General features: G+C 36.6%; 2 protein-coding genes across 2 annotated transcripts; one reads left to right on the top strand and one right to left on the bottom strand.

Moving 5' to 3' along the window:
• The first annotated feature begins 6319 nt into the window (after positions 1-6319).
• Gbeta5 (guanine nucleotide-binding protein subunit beta-5) lies at positions 6320-22398 on the top strand. The gene is made up of 9 exons (XM_019058980.2): positions 6320-6630; positions 7405-7541; positions 9641-9759; positions 11766-11892; positions 13234-13377; positions 13945-14085; positions 15007-15103; positions 15901-16067; positions 17899-22398. Exons 1-9 carry the CDS (start codon positions 6519-6521, stop codon positions 17908-17910), a joined length of 1056 nt encoding a protein of 351 aa, XP_018914525.1. The 5' UTR covers positions 6320-6518; the 3' UTR covers positions 17911-22398.
• On the bottom strand, positions 22394-27218 carry LOC109042313 (kynurenine formamidase). The gene is made up of 4 exons (XM_019058981.2): positions 26953-27218; positions 26498-26697; positions 24479-24638; positions 22394-23607 (listed from the first exon to the last, which is right to left on the bottom strand). Exons 1-4 carry the CDS (start codon positions 27054-27056, stop codon positions 23271-23273), a joined length of 801 nt encoding a protein of 266 aa, XP_018914526.2. The 5' UTR covers positions 27057-27218; the 3' UTR covers positions 22394-23270.
• Positions 27219-27278: the final 60 nt, after the last annotated feature.

Below are 27278 nucleotides of genomic sequence, written 5' to 3'. Positions count from 1 at the left end.
ATGCGCTCATCGTGAATTTTGAGACATTTTCTTTGAGAAACAACTCTAATTTTTCCTTTTATAACTGTTACATGATGTGAGATAAGGATAAAAATATCTTATGAGTATCTTGCACACAGAAATGACAAAAAAAAAAATGTATTAAAATTGGAAAATGACTACAATTATAACTCAGTTAATCAGTTAACAAGTGGGAAATTTAACCTTCTTGCCAGAAAATCTTACTTTGAGTACCGATACGAGGAAGAATACAATTTTACAAATATTTTCGGGTGCAAAACATCAAAACGTTTGAAACTGAACTAGAGAGAGGTTAGAGCTTGCCGTATTTTTAGGGGAAAGCTGTTTCAAGTTACAATCTGCCATAATCATACCTTGGGTGATATAATTGGCTTAGAATGCTACTGCACATCCTTCATTGCGCGCGATAAAAATTGATGAAATCACTCAAAATTTACTCATTAAGAGGCATGACCCATGCACTGGGATTTACTATGACGTGCCTTGCACCGGTCTTTTGGCTTCAGCCACTTAGCTGTTCGATCTAAGCCAATCATACTGCTCCAACCTAACTCTTTTTCTCTCTGGAGAATATGACGTCTTTCCTCTCCACTGCCACGACGGCTGTTCATCTTCGTGGTGCAGACGACCCCCCCCCCCCCCCCCCCCCCGGTATCACTCTGATTCTTCACCGCGCCAGCTTAAGAGAAGAGTCTACTTTAACACAGGCTGGGCTGTCCACGCTCTGGCCTCTTCCATAGAGAAAAAAAAAGAGGTGTTTGCATTTCGGGCATCCTGGAATTTTTTGATGACTTGATGACGTAGGTGGGTACAGCGACGTCCCCTTCTCGCTAAACGTCGCTGTACCCACCTACGTCATCAAGTCATCAAAAAATTCCAAGATGCCCGAAGTGCAAACACCTCCTTTTTTTTTCTCTATGGGCCTCTTCTACTTGCTCTACCGACCAAGTAATATTATTGCTTGTCGCGACTTTAAATATTTCTGAAGCCGTAGCACGGTGGCCACCCGCACACCACTCAGCGCCCTCGGAAAGTCGTAGAAAATTCACCGATCATCTCCCATTTATTATGACCCCGGCGGGTCATAAAATCCATTGGCGACTACGAGTGCTCCTGATATTCGACGAATCCTACTTAGAGCAAGACTTTATCGCCTTTTGTTACGGATCTAGATACTAGAGCAAGCGCTTTCAACGCAGCAATTTGGTACTTCCCACTTGTTATTCTTTTACAAGAACTCAAGTTTTCTTTTTTTCACCAATTTTGGCAAGAACCGCTCCCTTGAAAAACATTTAAGTGCACGAGGACCTTTTTCCAAAAACGATCAGAAATAGTCAAATAAAATTTTGTCCTCTACTTTTTAAAGGTCTCATGAGATTCAAAAGGAAGCTTATACTTACCTATTAGCTCTCTGGAGATTTAACTTTCTTTTGTAGGTAGAAAACTTTTTCTCATGGCTTAAGAATATATTCATAAAGGGCACATTTTCTCATATTACGAGTATTTCACTCACCATTGTCATCACAGATGAAACTCTTGCATAGCTGTTCCATTGAAAATATACAAAATTCTCCTTCTATGCTCTTCTTCAAATATAAATGCATTTTTGATATGTGTGAATGTCTACATAGACATTCACACATATTTCAATACAACAAGCCGCCAACAGGCTGTAAATGCTTACTGGTAGAACTCCTACATAACTCGTGGTTGAGTCTTTATTTGAATTTGACTTGGATTATTTTAAAGGAATCTGATCTTTTGCTTATTCCTCCTTACCTGAAGCCGACTTTGTAACTGCACTCCATCATTTTCATTCTGCACCAACGATATTGAACTATTGCATTCTACAGGCACCATTTCAGCTTGTACCTCCATTTCCTAATTAGAAACAAAATTATTCAATGGCTAATTAGAAGAGCTCAAGTACTTTTGATGGTTCAATTCCCTGGTGAAGTCGACAATCACGATATCGTGTTGAATCAGACTGATATCATGCCTAATCTATATGCCGAATTAGTATGATATCAATATATCATGCTGAGCAAAAGTAATAATCGGAATTGTTCGTTTTTAAAATGATTTCCTCTTTCATTGGGTAGGTATTGACACCGTCATGCGCACGATTCTCATTCGCTCATCTCCTTCTTTGTTGCACTTTATTGCGGACCAAGCTTCTCGCACAGGGCCGGATTAAGGGGGTGGCCACATGGGCCCCGGCCCATGGCGGCAAAATTAGGGGGCGGCAAATTTTGCCCTTTTTCAAATGCAGATACAAAAAGATCGGATTCAGAATAAAATTACAAACAAGAAAAGGTGACAAAATCTCTCATTTCCTGAGAGTTCATTAATTTCTAATTTTGTCGTATTTCGGTGATACAAAATACTGCGCACCTTTAATTAGTTGAGTTAAGAGAGAAACCAAACACGTAAATTGGCCTAGCTGGAGCGGCGCGGCGCAGAGAGAAATGATGACGAGGACTTGAGATGAAAAGGAGAAGCCCACGGGCGCGGCGGTCGGCATGTGAAACATATAAGCGCCTACGAGACTGCATGAATACTTCACGCATTGTGTCAAACACAGTACGGTCAACAGCGGTCGGCGCGGCGTGAAACGCACAGTGCCTACAAGACTACATGAATACTTCACGCATTGCGCCAAACACAGTGTGGTCAGCGCGGCACGGCGGCGGAAGTTAAAATTATTAAATCACATTAATGTTTGTTCTTTCTTAATTTTTCAGTTCATTTCTTACAAATGAAAGGCCTTGTCCACACAGAGATAGGTTTACGGAACTGAACTTTCGCGAGAAGTTCCTTAAACTTTTGCTAATAGTGTTGACAGGGCTTACGCAAAAAACGTATCCAACACGAGTGAACGCGTCTTATGCACCCTACTCCCTACGGCACGTTCACTTGATGGTTTTTATTGATGTTTCAAAATAAGTGAGAAGAGGGCGGCAAAATACAGGCGGCCCATGGGCGGCAAGTAGGTAAATCCGGCCATGTTCTCGCACAAGATTTCTCTCGTCAATAAAAAACTAGGCAAGTTTGTTATTAAGATGCGTTCGCCGATTATTGTAAGTAATTTTGACTTCAGTGTCTCCTCTGAAATATTTATGCTGGCTTTAGGCAATTCTTCCAATGAAAACTGATAATTATTGGATGCAGGTGCGTTAAAACCATCTCTAATTCTTCATTAAAATTTTCGTTATCCGTTTCAGTATGTGGCAAATCAGAATAAAAAAAACATGATATAACTTATCAATGCATTCTGAATGGTGCGTTGCTGCGTCAGCGACTAGATTAAAGCTATTAACAACTCGTGTTTGTACCTGTCTTTAGCGTATTCTTCCACAAGATTTTCAATTTTTTTAAGAAGTGTATTTTTACATTCTTAGATGAGAAATTATGCACTTTTTTGCGCAAATCTGCCCTTATTTCCTTCTAAAACTCTTCAATGCAATTGTTTACTGGCAAAATTAACGCCGTCTACGTCAACTTTTTCCACCGATGTAAGTCTCTTTTTCACGGGTGAAAAGTTACTCGCATTAACTTGTACTGCTTGTTCCCATTTAATTTTCGATAGACTGTCCATTCGAATATTTTTATCTGCATTTTGCATGAACCGTTTTATTAATTTTACCCAGCCACTTTTCAAACGCATTATCTCTCCTCTATTTCTACAGTTTCTTTCAAATCTAATGCAGTATCATCGTTTCTATTCTCGCCAAAGAAGTGCGGCCGCATTAGGTCGGCGCGAAACGCACATAAGGTAGCGCCTACAAGACTACAAGAATACTTCACGCATTGCGCTAAACACAATGCGGTCGCCGCGCGCGCGCTGCACTCGACACTATGGTATCATAGCCCGATTTAAGCGGCAATAAATCAAAAAAATGAAGGTCGGGGGAAAGTCCGATTTTAAAATGAGGAGTCCCATTGATTTTCCCAGATTGACCTGTTTAGAGCTAATCTGACTGGACTTTAAAGAGGCGGACTTTTTGAGTGAATAAATACATTTCAGGTTTCTCACTGTCGGTTAGTTTTCCATGGGGAAAAAAACATGAGTGCTTAGAGCATTTTCGCAATTGGATACTCATTTTTTACTAGACCGTACATAAAAATCTACTATGTAAAAAGTTACATGAAATTTAACCAAAAGTCAGGGCAAAGCTTCTGCCTCCCCAAAAAACAGAGTTTTGTCCATATTTCTCATTTTTAATCTAAAAAAACGGTATTATTCTTGGGAGTAAATACATCTCATTAATTCAAAACCATCCAGAACTCAATTTCCATAACAATAACGCTTGTGATGGTCCAGCCGAGAAGTGACCAATTGCTACAGGTCATTTCAAGTGTTGTTGACACCGAAATTGTAAAAACAATCTCAAAGATGAGCGCTTACCTAACTTTGTGCTTGTGATACTTTGCTCTTATATGGCGCTTGTGATGCAAAAGTTCATCAACTTCAGCAAAGCATTTTCCATTTTCATTTATTTATACTTATTCTAAAAAAAATGAGTATTATGTTTGAAATAACAAGATGCGTTTACATACGAAAACAATTCAGCTGCAAGACATTCTGAGGGTTGCTGTAACGAACATTGTAAACAATCAAAAAGGAGAGCAGTTGCCGAACTTGGCGCTTGGGATACATCTCTCCCAAATGGCGCTTGTGATACAAAAGTACATCAACTTCGGAATTCGAAGTAAAACGACTGTAAGGAATACAAAAAATACTAATAGGAAATGTCAAAATTACTCTTTGGAGCCATCCATAAATTACGAAAGGCAATTTTTCCGATTTTTATGACCCCCCCCCCTTTTCTATCGTTTAAATGCATACATTATTTAATAAAAAATGGTGCTGAAACAAATCGGTATAGTTTAAACATTACTTATCGCTGGTAGGAGATCATGAAATATAACAGTTTTTAAATTCAGAAAGTTCAGAAAAATTACATTTTAGCCAAAAAACATTGAACATCTAGAAAACAAAATTTGGACTAGTACTTAAGTCTTTGAATTAACGGAATTTGGAAGAAACAAAATCGTAGCGTTTGGCTTACGTAAGGCACCTCTGGATTCCCCCCCTCCCCCCGCCCTGGTGAGTGCCTTACGTAATTTGAGGACGGCCCCTTTGAAAAGGTTCCTACTTATATATTTACTGCCCACTAACGTTACATTTATTTCTGGCTTCGGAGTCTGCTTTTTCCTCTAAAAAAAAGAAAGAAGATTATTGGACGGTCCACATAAGATTAGGGCCCACACCCTAGGTCCTGAGGTTTCTCTGCAAGAGGAGCCTTTTTCAATTACATGCGCAAAAATGCACGCTTCGCTCTTATTTTGAGGAAAAAAGTATTTCTTTATGGCCACTCGCAGCATTTATGACTCAATTCGGAGTGTATAGACGGCAAAAATTTCCCACCACTGGGTCGCGATCCGGACTTCACCTTACCCAGGGGCAAGCGCGTTACCATCTGGCCACTGCAGTTGCTTGTCGAAATTTAGTAAATTGCTAATACATAAGGGCAATTGAAGTTCTCTCTTTCTCCACCAGAGCTGAGAGCATATACGCATCGGTGACACGCTCCTGCTTACTGATGATCTGCGGCAGGATTTTCTGTAAGTCCTAGCCTTCCGGGCCAAGACCAAATCTCTGCTAAACTCTAACGCCGTAAATATCTGTTGAATGGTGCGATTTTAGGATGTGACATTAGTCTCTTCTTTTCTTTCCCCAGTTCTATTTCGAAACTATCATAACTCAATTTCTGTGAAAGTGGCGCTTGTGATATGTACTTTGGCCGGAGGCTGACGATGTGACAGAGGATCACAAAAGGGGGTCATTGACTAAATCTTTAACTAAGTATGCTTTTTAAGGAATTAGAAAAATTGAGTTACTTCATGACACTTACCTGGAGGTACAAGCTTTGGTCCTTGGTCATACAAATGTTGCGCTCTTATTAGATGAATCCATGTGAGGAATATAAGCTCGGGGAATACGAGTTCCAGGCAAGTTCCAGGGGCCATATCTGCGGACGTACACGTACACAATTTGCCGAAATCGCTGAAGTGAAGCGAATCAAAAAAATTAGGACGGAAGGTCGGCGAAAGTTGACAGACGATGGCTGGCCTTCAAGATTCTGCCTCTTGCTTGTTGTCAGATACAAGAAGGTAAATATTTCTTATCACTCGAAACTTATCACTTGGCACTTGGCATCACTGAATTCCGAGCACATTCACCATTCATCAGCTTTGTATCGATCGCTGCAGTCCATCTATCATCAAGTCAGCTGTTCGTTATCCATTACTAGTAACAACAACAACTAATGCAAGTGATAACTGGTCAAACCCTGATTATTGTGTTCTGCTACTTAGTTTTAATTTTACTCATTATTAATTTTAGTGCTTACCATTAATTTATAGTGTTTCTTTGGTGATGTTCTATCCCATAATTTCTTTACCGTTTTGATACTCTCGCTGTCACAACAGATATGGCTCAAGAAACCTCAAGTAAATTTGATACCATAGAATCTCTGACGAAGGAGGCTGATGCTCTAAAACTAAGATTAGAGGAAGAAAGACAAAAACTTAATGATGTAACGAGTAAGTTCCACTACAAGTCAATGTCAGTTGTTTTATCAGTGTAGCTCTGCTTTTTAAAGATTGATTAAATGTGCGAATTGAACTTAAGTTGAGAACCATTGAGAGGCTTGGAGGACAAGGCGTATAAGTGCAGTTTTTTAAAAAATTAGGATATCAATAGTTTCAAGTAAAACTAGTCTTAATGCATATACTGCTAAAAATTCGCTCCCAAATTCCAATTTTCAAGTTTCCAAAAGTCGGTTTGTACTTTCTTTCCGCCATAAGGATCCATGTAATTTCGAAACCTCAAACAAGTACATCTCGAAATATTTAGAACTACACTCTTGTGCCTTGTCCTCCAAATCCCTCTATTAATGATGCTCCTCACTTTATGTCAACAAAGAGGACAGGAAGCTAAGTTTGATCAATTATTGGTTTCACACTACTTTTTTCACACCTTTTAAGAAGATTCTTGGTTTTTTTTTTTGAGAAATTTTATTAAACCTTGCGAATGGAAAACAGTTGGTCCTCCTCTATCAATTTAAAATGTGGTTAAAAGGTTACACTATCTCTGAAATAGAGATCTTTTTGCTAATTTCGATTTTTAGTCTCTTTGTAAGTAAGTATCAAGGAATGTTACTAGCATCTGTGGAGTTGATAAATTCATCGAATAAATTCCTGCAAAATAATAGGTCTTAAGTCTCTACGACATGCCATAAAGTTAATAATCCATAATTCTCCTAAACTTGTTTTTTCATCATATGCCTCTTACATACTTCCTTTCTTCCCCCATAGTTGCAACTGTTGCCGACCGCTTGGATGTCATCAATTTTCTCACCATTAAAGTGAAGCGTCATCTAAAGGGCCATCAAGCAAAAGTTCTCTGCTCAGATTGGTCTCCGGACAAACGACATATTGTTTCGTCCTCCCAAGTAAGTGATGTTTGGGGCTTCAAACTTCAGTTTTCAAAATCAACAGTGAAACTGCAGGAAAATGCATCTTGTTCGCAGTGTTTCAAAAACTCCATTGTCATTATATTTTATCCAAGGGGAACAATCCAATGCTATTGCTTGAAATATTCATTCAGTACTTTTCACACTGGGAGGATTTTAGGACTCACTATGTTGAGTATTTTTCCATTTAAAAATAAATGCACGACAGGAAGTCAGTAGGTAGTGTTGCAAATTGAGTCATGTGTCACTGCAGTTTCGCCATCAAAATATCAGACAAAATGTGAGCTCACATATCAAAAATAATTTGAAAAGGTTGTGCCTTGGATAAAATATTCCTCAGATAACAGAGATAACCCAGAAAAGATTCTGAGAAAACTTCATTTCATCAAAGATTATTTATGAAGAGAAATATTTTTCTAACCCTCGAAAATTATCAGCATGAAAAACTGGAGTCAAGGAGGAAACTTAAGGATTCTTTATTTTCTTTAATTTTTTGTATTTTGCTGTGAAGAACTAATTCTAGCTTTACACATAAAAGCATCTATTTGCGTGGTGAGGGAATTAATGGCACAGATGTTGTCTCTGAAATGAGAAATAAAAGTGATTTATTTCCTTTCATAGCCACGAGTTCAATTTTTAAGAATTTATGTATGACTTTTTTCCTCGTTTTTGAGATAGTAGGCATTTTTTAAAAAATTGGATCCATAGGAAATTGATGTCTATTTCTAGACTGTATTATCAGTATTTGAAATGTGAGCACTCGGAAATCCTATAAAAAAATTGGCAGATTAGAATTCCACTTACCAATCAATATTAGTAATCAATGAAATCACTTTTACCGCAAGTTTCAAGTACTTTGACTTCAAAATATAATCACATACCTTTGAGACGAACAGCCAGCGTTTTTGGTTCACTAGCCAAGGCAGTATATAGCCATCACTGAGGCCCTACATCGGTTTCCCAATAGCTCCGGAACACTTGGTAATCTATCATCATGGCCATGGATGATCATGCCACTCCAACCCCAAAAGTTGTCTGGGTAGGTGAGACCATGGCTATCAAGGACTATTCAGTTTGCACCATTTGACTGTATTATTTGTAAATCATTAATCCTTGGTAGAGGGCACAGCTGCCGGTGTTACTTCGAGTGGGAGATTGAAACAATAGAGTTCAACTTAATGGGAGCCTTACTGTGCTCAGTTGCACTTGCCACTCTGTTATGGCCTGGTGCTGCTTGTTAATCAAACAGCCATTAATCCTTGCGGTAAAATGTGATGAGTATCATGGCATCGAGTTCAGGAGTGTGGATCAACCTTGGGGTACATAACGGCAGAATTACCAGCACCTAGACCCTTACAGGGCAACTTGTAGATCAATCGGGTCAATCACTGTTTTATTACTATTATTGTACCCTTGAGGCCAGCAGCAAGTTCCTATGGATCAGATTTTTTCAAAACAGTTAAAATAGGATACTGAAAATGCCCCCCATGGGTCAGTGGCATAAAATTTCTGAAGAGTAACTGACACCTCGATCCAGAGGGAAAATTCATGTAAAAAACCAACAATTCCATTTGGAAGTTTAAGAAAGTACTTCTAAGGGGAGGAAAAACTAACTAAAATCTGACCAAATAGAGCTGATGGTTGTGATGGCATAACCAGGCCATCTCCTTGGCCAGGCCCTAGCCAATTAGGAAAGGCCCACTCGCTCGTCTGCCTACATCATAACAGAGCGCCTAAAATATTATTTCAAGTGGGTACAGATTTTGCTAACCTCGAAAGCTTATCTTTTCCATCATTTTGAGTTAAAAAATGCAAGAAAATTACTGAGAGCTCTACTTACTCTGTAATTTAAGAGAATGAATTAAAAATAAAAAGGCTCCTCTGACCCATTGAATCAAGTATGTTATAAGTTTAGAAAGATTGATCTAGATTCATTTTTAAAATTAAAATTCATTTTATTTGAAACCTTGCTTTTAGTGCAATTACTATTCTTTGTTTTTGCCCTTTATACATGCAAGGGACAAACTGAGTTTCTTGTGACTGTATTAATGTTGTTTTATTTAATGACTGGTAATCAGGATGGTAAAATGATAATTTGGGATGCATTTACCACCAATAAAGAGCATGCTGTAACTATGCCGACAACTTGGGTCATGGCTTGTGCCTATGCACCGTCTGGCAACCTCGTTGCCTGCGGGTAAGAGTCAATGTAACCTCCTCGGAGTATCTCGTCTGCTCGATGCTGCATTTATAATTTTGTTCTGTTTTATGCCAAGCTTACCCAATTTTATCTCTCAAAACCAAGCAGATACTTCCTTCCAATGTCATTGTTTGCTTCATTGTTTTCTTTATTGTTTGTATCGTTCATCATCTGTTTCTCACTTTTTCTGTGATGTACAGTTTAACCAACATTTTTTTTCGTTTTTGTCTCCTCTTTGCTTGTACCATTTAATCAAAGTTTGCAAAGAATCCCAAGTGTTGAGCTTAAGATTTTTGTTTTATGGACAAATATCAGAGATTTCTAAAGCATGTGTTGTTCCATTAGTGCATTACGTTTAAAATTGCCAAGTCCCAAATTAGAAAAGAAAATTCCATTAGGTAATAGTATTCAATAGCAGTCATCATAAAATTATCAGCTCAGATAAGTGAGGAAATAGTTTTTCTGCACTCCTCAAACTCCTGCAAGCCCCTTAACAATCAAACTTTCTCTAAAGTGAATTTTTTTACTATACAACCATGTCTGACTGCAGGAGCAGATATTCCGAGTCACAGAGGCAAAATTTCTAGAAGTGAGACTGTTACAAGGAAAGTTAGCAAATTCAAAGATAAAGTCAGGGAATACTGCGAGTAGCATGTTGACCCAGCAATTTCAGTCGGTGCCATCCGAAAGATTTTGAACACCTTCTGAGTACCTTTTCTCCTAATATGAATCTTTGTAATAGTAAATTTGTCCAGAGTTTGGCAAAATTTGGCGTAAGTAAAAGGAAAATTATTTAAGTAGACATTTTATCGAAAGTTAGAAAAAACTGGAAATTTTGGAATCACAGAATAGCAGAATACGTCAGAAAAAAGTCAGGGAATCAAGAAACAGAAGTGATGTTTTTAGCAAAGGTTTCTTTTGTATATGTGTGTGTCGCATGAGATAGTTTCCAAATGTCTAAGAAAATACTGAGATCTGTTGCTAGCTTTTTATTGGTCACAATTTTAAGTGTCCAGCCAAGAACATTCAGTAGTGTCGTAAACAAGAAGTTGCCAGCAGTTCAGATTATTGTTTTGCTAAAAGGAGACCTCAATTGAATTATAATTTGACAATTTTATTTCTAATGTCCATTTTTCCAGTCCTAATTGTAAGTTCTTTTGAGTTGATAATACTTTTCGGAGTTGGTTGCAAACACGAAAGTGACATTAAAACTTGTCTTTGGGTTTCCTTAATCCCAAAACGAGTCTTTTCATCACTTTTATGGTTGTATCAACTCTTCAAAAGCATTATGAACTCAAAAAAACTTCGGACTGGAAAAATGGACATTAGCGGTTTTCGCACGTCCCGATTCAATTGCAATCGCAATTTTCTAGAGCATTCTCTACAAGTTTAATTAGACCTGCTGGAAATAATAATGAAGCTCTTTTTTTCTAACATTCCTTATTATGAGTCTCTTACGAAGAGAGTCTACGGAGGCACTGCCCCAAATTGGGCTAATTCTCCATTCTGAGTCTTTGAACCAATTCATTGCATGTTTTTTCCTTTTTTCCTAATGTGCCTTGAGAACAGCGTAGTATTTTCCCAAAATTTGCATTTTTAGTGGCACTTTGCTCCTTGGCGGGTGCCTCAGCTCAAATGTCTAATTATATTGCTCCGGCACAGTCTCAATCCTTTTCTCCATTCAGTTCCAAACTGCTTTATCTTCGGATCTACATTTTCACTCGATTGCTTTGCTCAATTTACAGCTAATAATTAGCTTGTTTTTTCTATCTAGTTTCGAACTTGAATTTCCTGTTGCAGCTTCCATGTCAAAAATTACAAAATCGGAAGGAAGCATAATTAAATCAGCTCTTGCAAGAACGTCTGACTTTCAACGTAGTGTCACAGACTTTCAAGGAGACGGTTTCATTTCTATTTACGAAATTAAGTCCATCTAACCAAACTTTCCATAATTAAAATTAATTTTAATTTAATGCTTCTAATGAATTTTTTCATGTTAACAGTGGCCTTGACAACAAAGTAACAGTGTACAGCCTCAACACAGATGACGATGTGTCCACCAAGAAAAAAACCGTTGGAACTCACACTAGCTTCATGTCTTGTTGCACTTTTCCTAACTCGGATCAGCAGGTGAGACCATTTGAAAAATCTAGGACTTGTGAGCCATCTTGACGACACCTGTCTGTGATTTCATCATGTTGATGATAACTTTAATAAAAATTATCATGTGAAACAACTGCATGACAAGGAAGCTTGCGGGGATGAAACCCTTCATAAAGGACCATCGCGGGAAGAGGCATGTATCGATAGCAAACGTGTGAAACCACATATCTCATCAATGAATCATAAATCAATTAATGACCCATTAAACATGAGAACATTTTGGTTGCCAGAAACACTCATAGGTACTCCAACAACCTGGCTTGAGTACATTCTACAGCAATTTATATTGAATGATGTAGCCACTAAATTAGTCTAAGGCCCTGTCCACACGAGGGTGGTTTGAGGAACTTATTCAACAAACTGCTCAGTTCCCGGAACTTGTTCCTTGAAAGGAGGGATGCTGTCCACACGAGCTCGCCCAAACTGGAACCGGAACTTCAATAAAACTTTACAATTATTGCAAAATAATATATTATTACGGCTGCTAAAGTAACAAAAATAAATGTCAAGACATGTAAAGGATGTAAAAAACAAAAACAAACAAATTCACATCCAAAGAAACATATGTAGAAGCTCGGAGTCCGGGGGAAGTTTCGGGTTTAGGAGGAATAAGTTTTCAGCTCAGCTAAAACTTGTTCCGGGAACAAGTTCCTCGAAATAAGTTTTGCGAACCGCGCTTGTGTGGACAAGGCCTATAACTAACCCCCAAGCCTAGAAAACCAATCTGTAATGTTTCAAACAGTATTACCTGCTCAGCAACGCTACTCCAATTACTACTTGGCTTAAAAGTTTCAGCCTTAATTTTACCGATGGCTGAAGTCACAAAATGCAAATCTCTGCTCATGTGTTATTATTTTAAAGGAGATGAACTTTAACACAAAATTTTTGGTGAACTTTTGTCACCTACCCAAAGAAATTGCCTGCAAATTCCAAGAGACATTTTGGTTAGTTTTTATGTTACTAATAACATAATTGACGATTTATAAATTCTAAAATGGAAGTACGAATTTCAGGCGTAAACCTCAGAGTATACCACCAATTTCATATTTTTTCACAAGCAAGGTGGAATCGTGTTTTTATAATTTCTTTTTTCCTAAGAAAAGTTACAAAAAAGTACCACTTTTTTCAATGTTATAATAAAAAAAAAATATTATAATCTAACTGTGGTAATTTTGATTGGTTCTCTCTTTAAAAAATGAAACGCAATAGGAGATGTTTAAATTTTGCAATGGAAGCACTCATTTCTCGACCTTAGCCATTGATATGCACCTGACTAATTTTTCTTCTTTTTTGGGGCTGTCATATCAGATTTTAACTGGAAGCGGAGACTCTACTTGCGCTCTCTGGGATGTTGAATCAGGACAATTGCTGCAGAGTTTTCACGGACATTCCAAAGACGTCATGTCCTTAGATCTTGCTCCTTCAGAAACAGGCAACACATTTGTATCTGGAGTGAGTATTTCTTTGTGTCAGGTTTTTAAAGTCCAACATTCAAGGAGGCCGTTCCGTCATTCAGGAATGGTTAAATCAGGTTCGAAGCATCAAAGACAATGAGCTGTATAACGAACCAAGCGGTGCACATAAAGCCCGGAAGGTAGCATCCGTGGTATGTTTTGAAGCAATTTTCAGAATGAAACTTGGAATTATCCGAAATCAACCCTTACAGCAAGGTTTACCTTTCAGCAACCTTTTCTCGAGCAGCAGCAAGATTTAGCTTTCTTTTACAAACATGAACTCACGAATAAAAGAATATATTAGAGAACTCATTATCTCTATAAGTAAGCAGATTGCGTGCAAGAAATTTGAGTCCAATAATTCCCCTCTGACGCAGTGCGACGCACGGGCCCACTGACTGCTCCCTGCGGCAGCCTCCCCCCCCCCCCATGTTGATAAAATTTCCGCCTATCCATAATCGCATAAACATCCCATCCATGTGCATATGTTCTGTTTTTAATTCCATGACAACTAGGAATTATCAGCTGTTTGGAGTAATCGTCCACTTTTCTTGTATTTTTACAGAGCTGTGATAAAATGGTCCTGATGTGGGATATGCGAACAGGAAATTGTGTTCAAGCTTTCGAAGGCCATGAGTCTGATGTAAATAGTGTCAAATTTCATCCTAGCGGTGATGCTGTTGCAACAGGATCTGATGATTCGACGGTAAGGACTGAGTCCATGATGCCTTTATTAGTGTCTGAATTCCCTTGAATCTAGGGAATGCATTAAAAGTCCTTGAATTCTGTCTTATCTTGTTACTTTGTTCAGGACTGTGTGGAAGATCTTTTTCTTTTTTTTGTCATGAAGACCCCTGAAGTGTTGAACGACATCTCCCATACATCATACTTTTACTTTTACACATTTCAATAGCAAAATAAACTTTACTTAGTTGCAATAACCGTTCCGAAAAGATGAAATAACTCACAAATTTCAAAGAGAAAACTTCTAAAAGTGTTGAAATCAAAGTCGAGAAACCCATTTTTGTTCTTTTTTACGCGGGAATGCCTCATTGTCATTTTACTTATTTTACCTCTCTTCATTTTAGTAAATTTAATGAAAAAAATGTACTTACCTAAATTTTACATAATATTCTATTTTCTCTTGTTGCATGTTTTGCTGCTTATAATGAGAAATTTCTAGAACTCAACAAAATTTTGATGCCAATTTTTTTCAAAAAAATTTCTTTAACGTTAATATGTACCTACTGCATTAATTTTAATTCAAAAAGAACAAAAATGGTTTGCTAACTCATACATTTCAACAGTTGCTTTACCTATTTTTTTTTAAAGGCAATGCTATTAGAGTGCTCTTCAAGGTCTTTAAATTTTTTCTTGTGTCCTAGAACTTAGAAAAAAAAATTGATTTTGGATTTTGATTGGCTTTTCTCCCCTGAGAAATGATTTTTTTCTAACATTTTACCTATCAACATCAAAACCAGTTCAACATTCGAAGATTTTGCCTAACTGTCCCTTTGATTTAATTTCTTTTCATGGGGTGTCTTTTTTCTCTCTTTACCATTTTAGTCTTTTCTACAGGAATATTGTCTTTAATTAAAGTACTCATTTCTTTGATTTTCCAATACAGTGTCGTTTATTTGATCTAAGAGCTGACAAAGAAGTAGCGGTTTATACAAAACAGAGTATAATGTTTGCTGCAAATGCTGTCGATTTCTCTGTCAGTGGTGAGTAAATAAAATGTTGATGGTAAAACCATCCACATATATGTATTCGATAAGCGAACCAAACCATGTACTTGATTAGCACTCTTACAGCTTTCCTGAAGAATTTTACTTTTTTAAAGGCCAAACAATGAGTCAGCTGTGATGGTCTCAGAATCGTGTTTTGATGCTTGATTCTGGTCGATCAGCTAAAAATATTGATCTGCCAAAACAGCAATTCTATGTATTATGCTCTATGTTCTATATTTAATATTAACCATGATATCGCGCTTTGAAAAATTCGGTTAATGACGTCATACACTGCATTAGTGACATTCTTGGTTTCTTCCACCCTGCTTTGATCCGAGTCTCTCGTTGAGTAACCAGTGCAAATGTGTGTTTCCCTGAATGATGAAATCAATGAGTCACTACTGCAGTGGATGATGTCATAAACCGAATTTTTCAAAGCACGATATCTCGGCTACTATTCATCGTAGAAAGTTGCTGTTTGGATACTCGTGGAATTTCATATCAGAATGTTGCTTATTTTGACTGTAAGAAAAGTGAAACACGAGAGGAAATTATACACCATCTTATGTAGTTTGGCAGATTCTGGTTGAATCCTTCCAATTGTTCTAACTTCACTTCTTCAAAAAATGAGAGGATGAGTTTGAATTAAAACAGAAATCTCATTCAGTTTGCTCTAGCCTCTCATAAATTTTGCTTACCTTGCGGAAAGTGTATTTTTAAATAACAAAATTATCAGAAAAATTCATTTTACTTAAAAGTGCATTAAAAGAACAACTAACTTGTCATTACAGGTAGGCTTTTATTTGCTGGTTATAATGATTTCACTGTCAATGTGTGGGACTCGTTGAAATGTGTGCGAGTAAGTCTGCTGTATGGACATGAAAACCGAGTATCATGTTTGCAAGTTTCACCTGATGGCACTGCTTTTTCAACTGGCAGTTGGGACTACTCATTGAAGGTAAGTCATGAATATATTTCTCTCAATATGTACATAAACTGTGAATGAATGGGTTATTTGAAGAAAGGCCCAGTGGCGTGGCATGAATTGCGATAAATCGATTGTTATGCCATTTGAACTAATGGTAAAGAATCGATTATTAAGGTGTTCGCTGCGAACACCCTGCTTATCGATACTTTTCCATAGGTCTAAATGGCATAACAATCGATATATCGCAAAGCACGCCACGCCACTGGAAAGGCCCGACTGCTAGAAGTCAAGTTTCCAAGAAATATGAAAAAACTCGATTCTTTTGACAATTCTTCTTATTTCTATTTGAAAAAATTAACCAATGTTCAACGCGTCATCTGTAGTGAAATACCAGTCACTCGAAGTGGGTCGGCAAAATAGGACAAGAAATAAATATTTTGATGAATACACTTCTCTTCCACAAAACCTCTCAGCACTGCCATTTTTAGCAGCTTTATGACAATGAAATAATTTGATGACAGTGTTAAAAATCATAAATTGTGCCTTTGCTCCTAGTGCTACTTATAAAAATCAGTAGGAAGCACCCTGCGCTGGAGAGGTGGCTCAGAAATCTGGTCAATTTTGACAGTCTGATGTGTCCTCTCAAGACTAATATTCAAACTCATCTTCTGAAAATTTGGCGGCTATACCCTGTTTTAAATGACCTGTTCAAAAATGCTTCTTCACTTCTCTTGTAAGCATAGGTAGTGATCATATAGCACAGCTGCTCTTGTTCTTCCTTGCTTCTTATGTAGGTTGAGGTTGAAACTTATTGAGATAATTTTGAAGTTTTTAGCTCGGATCATCTGTGTTTAATAGTTGAATTTCAACCTAGTGAGGTTTCATAAAATAAATTGCTATTGGAAGAATAATTGAATGCACTAAGCACTTGGAGCAAATTTCTTCAAAGTGTGTGTCGATGTCTAGAAAATCAGGGGTAAAAAGAGAATTTTTTTGGCACTCTTACATGGGGTTTTTAACAATGGAAATGTGGTATTGTTGCTAATTTTGGTAAAGCTGAGCTACATTCTGTCACCTTTTGGAAGAATTTATTTCTTTTCTTGTGTCCAATCTTCCTCGTTAAACAAAAGCTCTCCTCTATCGCTAATCAGATGTCGCAACGTATCTACTAGATAATCCAAAAAATAATTCACTTTTCAGCCCATGCTTTTCTTAGAATTGACACATTAAAAGTTTGATTTTAACAGTTCATAATGCTCGGGAGGTTGTAAAGAACATTATATCAAGGAATAAAAAAATTTAGCCAGTGCAGAATTCATTAGTTTTCCATGCAGAGTCCTTTGAGTTTTATTTCTTGAAATCAACTTCTAAGAATTCCAAACAATCATACAACAGTTGACTGTAGACACTTAACCACACCACAGTTGACCGTGGACCTTTGACTGCACGCCAGCGCAAATCTCATAGACGGAAGATAAAAGTCTAAAGCTTTTTCCCTCACTTTTCGAATCCAGGCTTAGGGCTGGCCGAAATTTTAATTTTTGTATTAAAAATAATGTATGTGGATTGTAAAATTTTGGGCTTGTTTAAAAATGTGGCTTTTAGTGCCTTAACGGTTGGACATAGAGCCCTTTGAAACACTTTCCTTTGATTGCAGCCCCTACTTGCACAATGATAAACTGAAAACATGATTTCTTTTTGGGTATTTTTGGGTTGAAAAACTAATTTAATTGTTTCAAATTAATACCAGAAGAATAGCTCCCTTGAAAAATTAACCTCTATGTACTGAAATCACTTTTCCTTTTAGCAATCAAACTTCTGTAAGCCCTGTTTTTCATTTTTTTCCTGTTTTTGATTTCAGATCTGGGCTTAAGGTAATTTCCAGAAAACTGTGTCAAATAGTCACCCACCAATTCTATGTGATTCCTGACCTTCAATCCTACATCAACCGTGTATTGCGTTAACGTGTATAACCGTAGTTAGTGTTTAAACTGTTTCCCACCTCTCGAAGTCTCTGAAAATAAGACCATTTTGTTATGTATTTTGTACCTCATTATTTTTTCAGGTTTCTTTCAATTGTTAAATTTTCCCCCTTCTTTGAATCCTTCATTTTTTATAATTGTAACAGTGCAACTCTTAGCCACAACTAATTCCGAATTACTCAGAAAGACCTAATGAAATGTGATAGCAATGGAAGATGATCACTGCTTTAGAAGACCATCATATTTTTCTTTAAAAGCTCAAAAATTAATAAAATGAGGCGTTTTAAATTTAGAATGGCAGAAAATGGTAGTTGTGAAAAACAGTATGATGAAGAGCTAGTCTTCTTTTTCATATTGAACTTTACATGGTTCTATGACCTAGCAGTATCGAGCGGAGACATAACCCTCTCATTACCAGATACCATAAACGCAGCATCTGTGATCAGCAAAATGGTATCCTTCCCATGCAATTCCGCCAATACTCGACAATCTCTCTTCAAGAACATTCATGTTTGTAGCTCCATCTATTGAGAAGAATCTGAAGTACCTACAACTTTAGGTACCTCCCAACAGAGTGCGCTATGATTTGTTTGTGTGACAACCAGTCCTAATCATGGGATATGCACCTGCAAAATATAGCTTGATAATGAAAGTGAAAGGGTTAATATTTCCCTGGTAGCAGTGGCTGTTGAAAAATAGTTAAAAATTTCGTAAATTTCAAGGAGAAAAGTCGTAATAAAACTATTGAAATATCTGAGTTGGGAAAACTTGTTGTCCTTTTTTATGTAAAACTGCCACCTCGCTTTTTTAAAAGCTTTTTTTTTTATAATTCTACTGCAGTCAAGTTTTGCAAAAGTTTCACATGAACTCCACATAAAAATTACTTTTTTATATCGCATATTTAACAGTTTATTTTGTGTTCTTCATCTATGTGAGCAATTTTTAGAATTTTGCAAAAGTTTGATGCTGTTTTTTGTCATGTCTTTTTTTAAAACTAATTTTGCATAACTTTTAAAAGAACAGAAGGGATTTTCTAAACTCATACATTTTGGGGGAAAAAAAACTGCATGTTTTTTAAAGTCCACGAATAGTCAATGCTACCAGGGTAGCTATCATTCATTGATTTGTTCACCATCGTGGCGGATATTGTGCTAGAGTATGATTTATTTAGTGATTTTTTTTTATGTTTAACGATGATGCCTACAAAGTCCTTACCACTTTCAAAGAAAGGTGACATCTCGTGTTAATCAATTTGTGTTTTCAATTCTCCAGTGTACCACTAGACAAGGTGCGACTTTAAACATTACCGTGTACGTTTTCTCATCAACATTTCACGTTTAACTTGATTTGTAGAACAAAAATGTCTATTAGTAACTCCTAACAAAGATATTTACGATTATTTATTTTGATGCATCAATTGGAACTTCCTGCTCATTAGAAACTGTAATCTGCTTGACTCAAACTCCAATCTAGACGTTAATTGGGACAGTCTTAGCAGCATGAAAATATGACAACCTCAATCTCAGGGCTTTGGCTCAGCTGTTGCACATTATTTATCCTTTATAAAACACAGGAAAGGAACACTGCCTATTGAGAAGCGTGTCATAACCATTGTATTGTGCAATTTGATTCAAGAACACTATGGGTTTTTGTGTAAGCAGAAAATTCAAGTTTTGCATAATTAGTGGTAAACAGAAACAATAATATCTTAGTTAGGAGTTAATTTTAGTGATTTTTGCTGCGTAAATCATGTTCTATGTGAAATTTTGAAGATATGGCACATCTATGATCATATGATGGCATACAATGCTCAAATTCTTATCTTGTCTGGTGATTTATAGAATTTCAGCTTCTTCCTTTTGGTTAGCTAATATCTGTGTACAATTGTTCCAATGCATTTACAACCATTTCCTCTATCTATGTCATTGTTAATAATTCATCATCATATATTTTTCTCCCGGCACTCATTCATTGTATAATATGTTATTTTGATGTGTAATCTGTTATTTTAGCATTTGATCAAATTGTTTGTCCAAACATTATGTAGCCTGTAGGAGCCATTCTCTTGAAGTTATTATTTTAAATTGTGCGCAAGAAACATCCAGTGCTGATAATTATTAACGCCCACCTGTATCTTTGTAATGCAATGCAAGTTGTAATAATGATAATGTTAAAATTGTATTTTCATTGAAGAGAGATGATATATGGATATCATTAAGAAAACTAGTCTTATTTACGTTAAGAGTTTTGAAGAAAGACTTATGTACTATTGTGTTGGACTGGTAACATATGCTAGATAGGGATGTCAATGTAATTAAAAAGATTACTGCAAAGTCATTCTCAAGATGTGCCCAAGGCTCCATTAGACTTTATAGTTCCTTAAAAATTTTTGATTTTTCGACAGATAAGACCCGTTCGCTTAGTGCAATTCCCGCTTGAACACAGTTTAGCAGTATGGTCACATTTGCAGAAAATGTCAAATGAACAACTAGTGCCCAACGCCATCCAGAAGGCTATTTTAATTTTAATGGTCTGTTATGAAGAGTTTTTTATATAGAATTATTGCATTTCTGCCTCCATACGACAGAACCCAAATTTTTCCGCCTAATAAGTAGGCTTTTTTTAAAAAGGTCCAATGTATATATGACTGGTTATCTAATGCTATCCATCTGATATTGTGCGTTAAGCAGCTTTATAGGTGAAGTGGTGAAAAGAGGGTTATTGAAGAAGGTTTAGGCCAGAAAAAATTTTCCACAAATGAAAAACTTCGAACTTTTACTGCATCAATACCTGGTGAATCTGTTGTATCCATCTTTATTCACCATAACCAATAATAAAATGAGAAAGCAATTTAGGGATTTGAAAGTTCAAATTTTTCAATAATTGGGGTATTCGCTGAGAGATTACTGTCTTGAATGTTGATCCTGTTGGAAGAGAGATTGTTTTCAATCATTTTCTGATCGTATCCTTTTTTCATTTGATGTTCATTCAAGACTCCATTTAGTGTAAATAATCCCACAAAACTGCTGTGTTCATTCTAAACAGAATGACTTGAACAATCAAATGTCTAAGTCTAGTTGGTATGTGTACATAAAATCTTAAGAGAACTTTGCACTGCTTTTCGATATAACAGTCAAACTTATATCTGTTTTTATCTCGTGGATTTACTTCATATCTCCATTATAATACACACCCACCGAGATTTCAATCAATATTTGCCACTGATCAGGGAAACTTTTTAAGAGCACAAAAAATTCATAGATCATCTCAAAATTAGCTGATCAATTCACGAACTAATTAATATCTGCTTTGAACATTTGAACGCATCAGTTTGTACTCTTCCGTTTGTTTTTTCTGTTGTTAAATTTTTCTTGTTCTGTTTTAATGTTGCTAAACAGAATTGATCACCAGACAGGATACAAAATTAAGAGCCATAATGTACGTTTCCTTATTAAAATTTTATTTAGAGCATGATGGATTCGTCAAGACCTCCTGAAGTCAACCTCTAAGTTTACATTAATTCACACTTCTTGCTCACAGAAAAACCCAAGTCCCCTGGAGTAAAGTCCAGCACTGAAGTAATTTCGATGTATTTTACAATGGAAGAAGTTCCCTGGGCACTAAATTTTTTTTACATAATTTAAGGTACATAGCTTGTATTAGAAAGAAAAGGAAGCTTGTGTGAAACCAAGCTCTACTCACTTGCCTAATGTCCAAGTGGATTTCGTTGCCGAATTTGGCTTGCGTTGATTCTAGTATTTTCTCTTGAGCAGAAAGTTTGAATTGTCTGTTTATAATGTTTACTGCAAACGTTCATTTCTCACATATGAGTTAATTTTGGTAGTTTTTGATATGCTTTCAACATGTTCTGCGTTAAATTTTGTTAAGAAACTGTGTACTGTAGTGCCAAGTTTTTTACCCTGTTTAGTGGTCGATTGTTTTTAAAATTTAAATCTATTTCTAAAAATTATTTTTCAATGGAGAGTCCGGAAAATCTTGGTGGGTCCCAAGCCTGAAGAATGATCTCAGTAAAAAAGTGTTAAAATGCCTGTAAAAGTAATTTCAGGATTTCTTCATTCAAATGGAGCTCTACTCTCACAAAACTGAGGAGAAAAATTCTTACCTAGAAAGTTTCCAAGAATGACGAAATTGCTCAAAACAGCAGCACCTCCTCCATGTATATTTTTAAATATGATTGTACTTGCATTTCTTCATAGGCACCTTTTAATTTTATTCTTTTACTCTTATATCATTGTTACATACATTTTTTGTTGAGTTTTACACGATGTAAAATGTTAAGTTAAATTTCTTGGAAGCATGACTGATGAACCAATATCTTACCAAAAATATGAACCAATAAATTGTTAGTCCTCAACAGATTAAGAAATTTTTTTATTTAATTGGTAAAAGTTCCATGATCAAATTACTCCAGATGAATCTTGTTTAAGGAGACGTGAAAGAGATCAGGTCAATTTTTCCAAAATTTACATCTCTCCGCAACAAAATATGGACGTATTTCTACCAAACAGACCTATGTGCAAGTGAGAAATATGGGGTGTGCTCGTTAGTTCTCTTTGCGTAAGAGTGGATGAAAATAATAAAGCGCCAATGACGTCGGCGGCAACGGAGCCGTACCAGGGAAAAACACCGTCCCCGCCGTCGCCGTTTAACTCATGAGCCCTGTCCACAAGGCTCTCTTGCCATGCCCGCGGCTCATGAATTCCGCATTCAGTTGCACATAGGTCTGTTTGATAGACTGCAATATCCCGCTTTTCCAATTCTTCAAAAGGAATCACGCACACTTTTACATTGCTTCTTATGCAGCTTCCACGAGCACACCCCATATTTCTCACCTCCACATAGGTCTGATTGGTAGAAATCCGTCCATATAATCTTTACTTTATGTTTCCAAGCTTCAAACCCATGACTATCCATCCCGCATGCATTCAAGTGAAATGAACATCTCGTCATGATCAGGCCAAAGTATCACAAGCGCCATTTTTGCTTAAGCACTGTGTTGCCAAACTTCTCAAATGTGTCCAACCTCTCCAGTAAAAGTAATGAACAGAATCACTTGCAAATTTTACTTAATACTTCTTCTGTCTTCTAGATTAATCCCTGAAATTTTCATGATAGTTTGTGCTAAAGTTTTCAAGAAAATTAAGCAATATTAAGGTGTCTGTCAACATAGCGTCTAAGCTTAAATGGCGCCTTAATCAGGAAAATTATTGGTTCATAATACACAACTAACCTAAATTTGATTTAGGGACTCTGGTGCTGCGATAATACGAACTGGTCCACCAGTTCCATACGTCAATTTCACTGGCAAAACTATTAAATAAAATCCTTTGGATGGCAAATTTTTACCAGCAAGTGCAACATTTTCGAGATTGTAAATATTTTTAAGGGCTAGTTTTCGGTGAGTAACAGCGCTCGCACTATTTCCACTGTCCACAGACGCAGTATCGACTCCCACGCCAACGATGCTTCCTTTGCTGGCAATCCAGTTAGCTGCAGATTCCCCAATTCCGGGGAAATTGCGCTGATTTGGGTTTGAACTGTTTAAACCAATGCCAAAATAGTCAGTCCTGTGTGTAAAATAAATATTGAGATTAATACAGGGCCTTTAAAATATATTGTTGAAAACAAAGTTCATGCCAATCAAATTGAAACTGCTATAAAGAGCTGCTAGATCCACCAATTCGATCCCTGTGATCTGTTGCAGCAAAAGTCTGCGACTAATATTTGTACCTCAAGGTGATGGACTTCTTGACAAATACCAGAAAAAAGCCTTTAACATTTTCTATTTCTCATTTTTTTTGTCGTATGGTACTTATGATTCAAACACAAGTTATCTACTAAGGCTGTTCCAAAAAAACCAAGAGTTGCAGTCTGTTTCAAGAAATCAATTGTGACCTGCAGCTTATATCATTACTTTTCTATCAAGCGCTTATCCAGCTCATTTGATCAAAAATTTGTTCTTCTACGGTGATTTTTTGGCGGCGAGTAAGAAGACCCCTAGAATTTTCGAGCTCTTTTTCATTCTTCAACTCTACCTAGGCACAGGGTTTCTTCAACCTGTCACCTACCAAAAAATCTCTGTAGAAGAGAGAATTTCTAACGGAATGAGCTCAACAAGCGCTCGTTAGAAAGCTTGTGATGTGAGCTACAAGCTCTTATCAATCATACTTCAATATCTTCCATAATTTTCTCAGAACAGGCCAACTTTCAGTTTCTTTGGAGACAGTCTTCGTATTTTCATGAAGGAGTAAATCCTGATAAACAGAAGGACTCCAATATCTGCCGAGGTGAAAACGGCTTAGAAAAAGTATGAATATGAAGTGAATTATTTAATATTTAAGTTAAAAATAACGTATTTCCATTAAATTATAAATTTTCAAATTCAGTTCTCTGTCAAGGGCGAATCACATGAAACTTCCAGTTACCGATCATTCTTACCGATTAACGTATCTGTCAGCCCACCCAAACTTGATAAGCAATATGTATTTTTTGTCTTGATCTAAAGCACCGTTTTCCCTCTCCCAATCCGATAAGTTTTCACTTGTCAACAAAAAATCTCGGTTATCGCCAACTTTCTGACTCACATCGATCAGCACACCTGAAATCAATCAGTAAGACAATAAAGCAATCTAGTTGCGCATGCAGATAAGCGCAGTCAATGAATTTCAATGCATTATGAAAAATTAAACGCAACCAAAAATCAAAGCCATTTTGATGATTAAAGTATAAAGTTTTGGAGCGTTTCGGCAATGACTAAACTTTTAATAATGAGGCTAAGGTCATTAAATTTTACTATTATTGCAAATCATTTTTACAACCTCACAAAAAGTAAACTCAACAAACGAGGTGCGGGTAGTGCACAAGACAAACAATCAATCACAAAATGTAACCGTTAATAGTATTTTGTTTTTAAATTTCTTTATTTTATTATGTTTTTTTTTTTTTTTTTTTTTTTTTTTTTTTTTTTTTTTTTTAATGCTTTTGAAACCAGCAGGTGACAGCCAGTAGGAAGGTATCAGCTTTGTTTTAGAAGTGTCTTGACAAATGTCGACATTGCATCCTTCCAGAGTGATTGGTGTGGTTTAAACAAACTTTGATCAAATATATCAAGTTTATTAAATATGCATCAAGCAGTTGCATCAAGTTGAAATTGAGGAGAGGAGGTTGGAAGTTTAATTCCTCTGTAACGCTTATTTACACGTTCAAAATATTTTTTCTCTACTTCAAATTTTTGACAGGAGCAAATCCTCCACAAGGTAGCTTAGAGGACAGGGAGCATAAGCAGAGTTTTTGAAAATATGGAGATATTAATGATTTCAAGTAAAACTTAAGTCTTAATAATACATATTCTGCCACAATCACCCCCAAATTCCAATTTTTATAGCATCAAAAAGTTACTTTGAACTTCCTCTCCGCCATACTGCCGTGCTAAAGAAATACGCCGTATGAACATTCAAGAGTTGTCTGATTTCTTTCGATAAAATGCCCATTTTTGAAGAAAACTTTGGATATTTTTCCCTGACATTCTCAGGAACTGTAGGTGAAATTGCGAACAAAATTATCTAAAAAATTAGAGGACATTTTTTTTACGAATTTTCCCGAAAATTAGTGATTAACTACAGGAAATTTGGCAACGTCTTAAGGCTTATGCGGCGTTTTCCCCTAACATGACAGCATAGGGATCCATGTAATTTCAAAACTTTGTACACTTACTTTCTCGAAATAGCAAAAACTGCACTTACGCGCCTTGTCCTTCAAGCCTCACAATCCAAATTGACCTCCAAATGATTTTTTTCAAAATGCAGCTTGGTGCGTTTCCGTCCATAGGCGGATCCAGCAAAATGGCAACATTGACTTTTCTTCATTTAAACCTATGGAAATATATCGATTTTTAGAGGGGCCAGGTGCGCCAACAAGAATCGATAATTTAGTATAGGTTTAAACGGAGGAAATCCGGTGTTGCCAAGTTGCTGGATCCACCTCTGTTTCCGTCAAACTCGGTCTAAATTAGTCAGAAATTTTGTCATTTTTAGAAAAAGAAAAAAAAGCTAGAGGCAGAGCTGAGACCAACCTGCAGTCCCCAAGTCCCCACACCCCGAAATTGTTTCAACAAAAATTTGCAAAGTTTAGGGTTATTTTTTTTTGCGGGGACTCCCTCCCCCTTCCCGCCCTAAGGACAAATTGCTAAGGAAATAAATAGAAAAAGAATATTGCATTTTTTTAATCAATATGAACAGCATAGTATACTTATGGGTACGATTTTTAAGTACTTTTAAGTGAAAATATTAAAAATTAGTTGGATTACATTTTGCAATAAGGAGCCATGATCTCTGGCTTTCCCATAGTATCACATATCTGCATAGGGAAGCTAATGGCATGTATGTTGTTTCTATAATGGGCCACAGAGAGTGGTTCCTTTATTGCAAAATGTAATCCAGTCTCAGTCTTCATACTTACCTGGTAGAATCAAATGCTTCAAAGGGATCTGTCCAAGTCTCCAGCCGTCTTTCCAAAAGTGAAATGGTGCGTCTAAGTGAGTGCCAATGTGCTCAGGTGTCGAGAACTCTCCCTTCGCATAGTAAAATGGCTCCGAAAACAGACTTACATTAGATTCAAATGTTCTTTTATCATCCCACGATACAGTAGAATTGTCGAGTCTGAAAAATGAAAATTCAAAATTACTTACTTAGTTAGGAACATCAGGACTCACTAAAAAACTGAAAGAAGTACATTCATATAGGGTAAGTAGGTAGGTAGTATTGGGGGGGGGGGGTCAGGGGATTTTTTATGCGAGTAACCGGTCTTTTTGAAGGACTTAATCATTTGTACATACCTTTACATCCGGGTAAATGTATACCTACACTAGTGGTTATAATTTCTGGAAAACCTAAGGTAAGTAAGTTATTGCTTACCCGTGGCCCAAATCAATAAACTCCTTCAGCTCACCACAAACAGACAATGCACCTGATAAGATCAGACTTAATTTTAACAACCAAGCTCTTCTAATAAAATTCATTTTGTTCAAGTCACTGTAACTTATGGAATATTGTTTTCCTCGACGACTCTTTCATAAATTATGAAAAAAATGCAAGGCAACCAACTTCAAGAGCTACGAATAAGTCAATATTGTTCTTATCGTTCTATACATATACATACTCTCCAGGCACAAATTTATCTCATGGTGTGGTTGATTACATTGACTTAGTCTACTTATCTTGAACAAGCTATGAGGGGTGAA

This window comes from Bemisia tabaci, chromosome 10 (assembly GCF_918797505.1).
Source record: "Bemisia tabaci chromosome 10, PGI_BMITA_v3".
Lineage (NCBI taxonomy): Eukaryota > Metazoa > Arthropoda > Insecta > Hemiptera > Aleyrodidae > Bemisia > Bemisia tabaci.
This window is presented reverse-complemented; position numbering and strand designations above follow the sequence as displayed.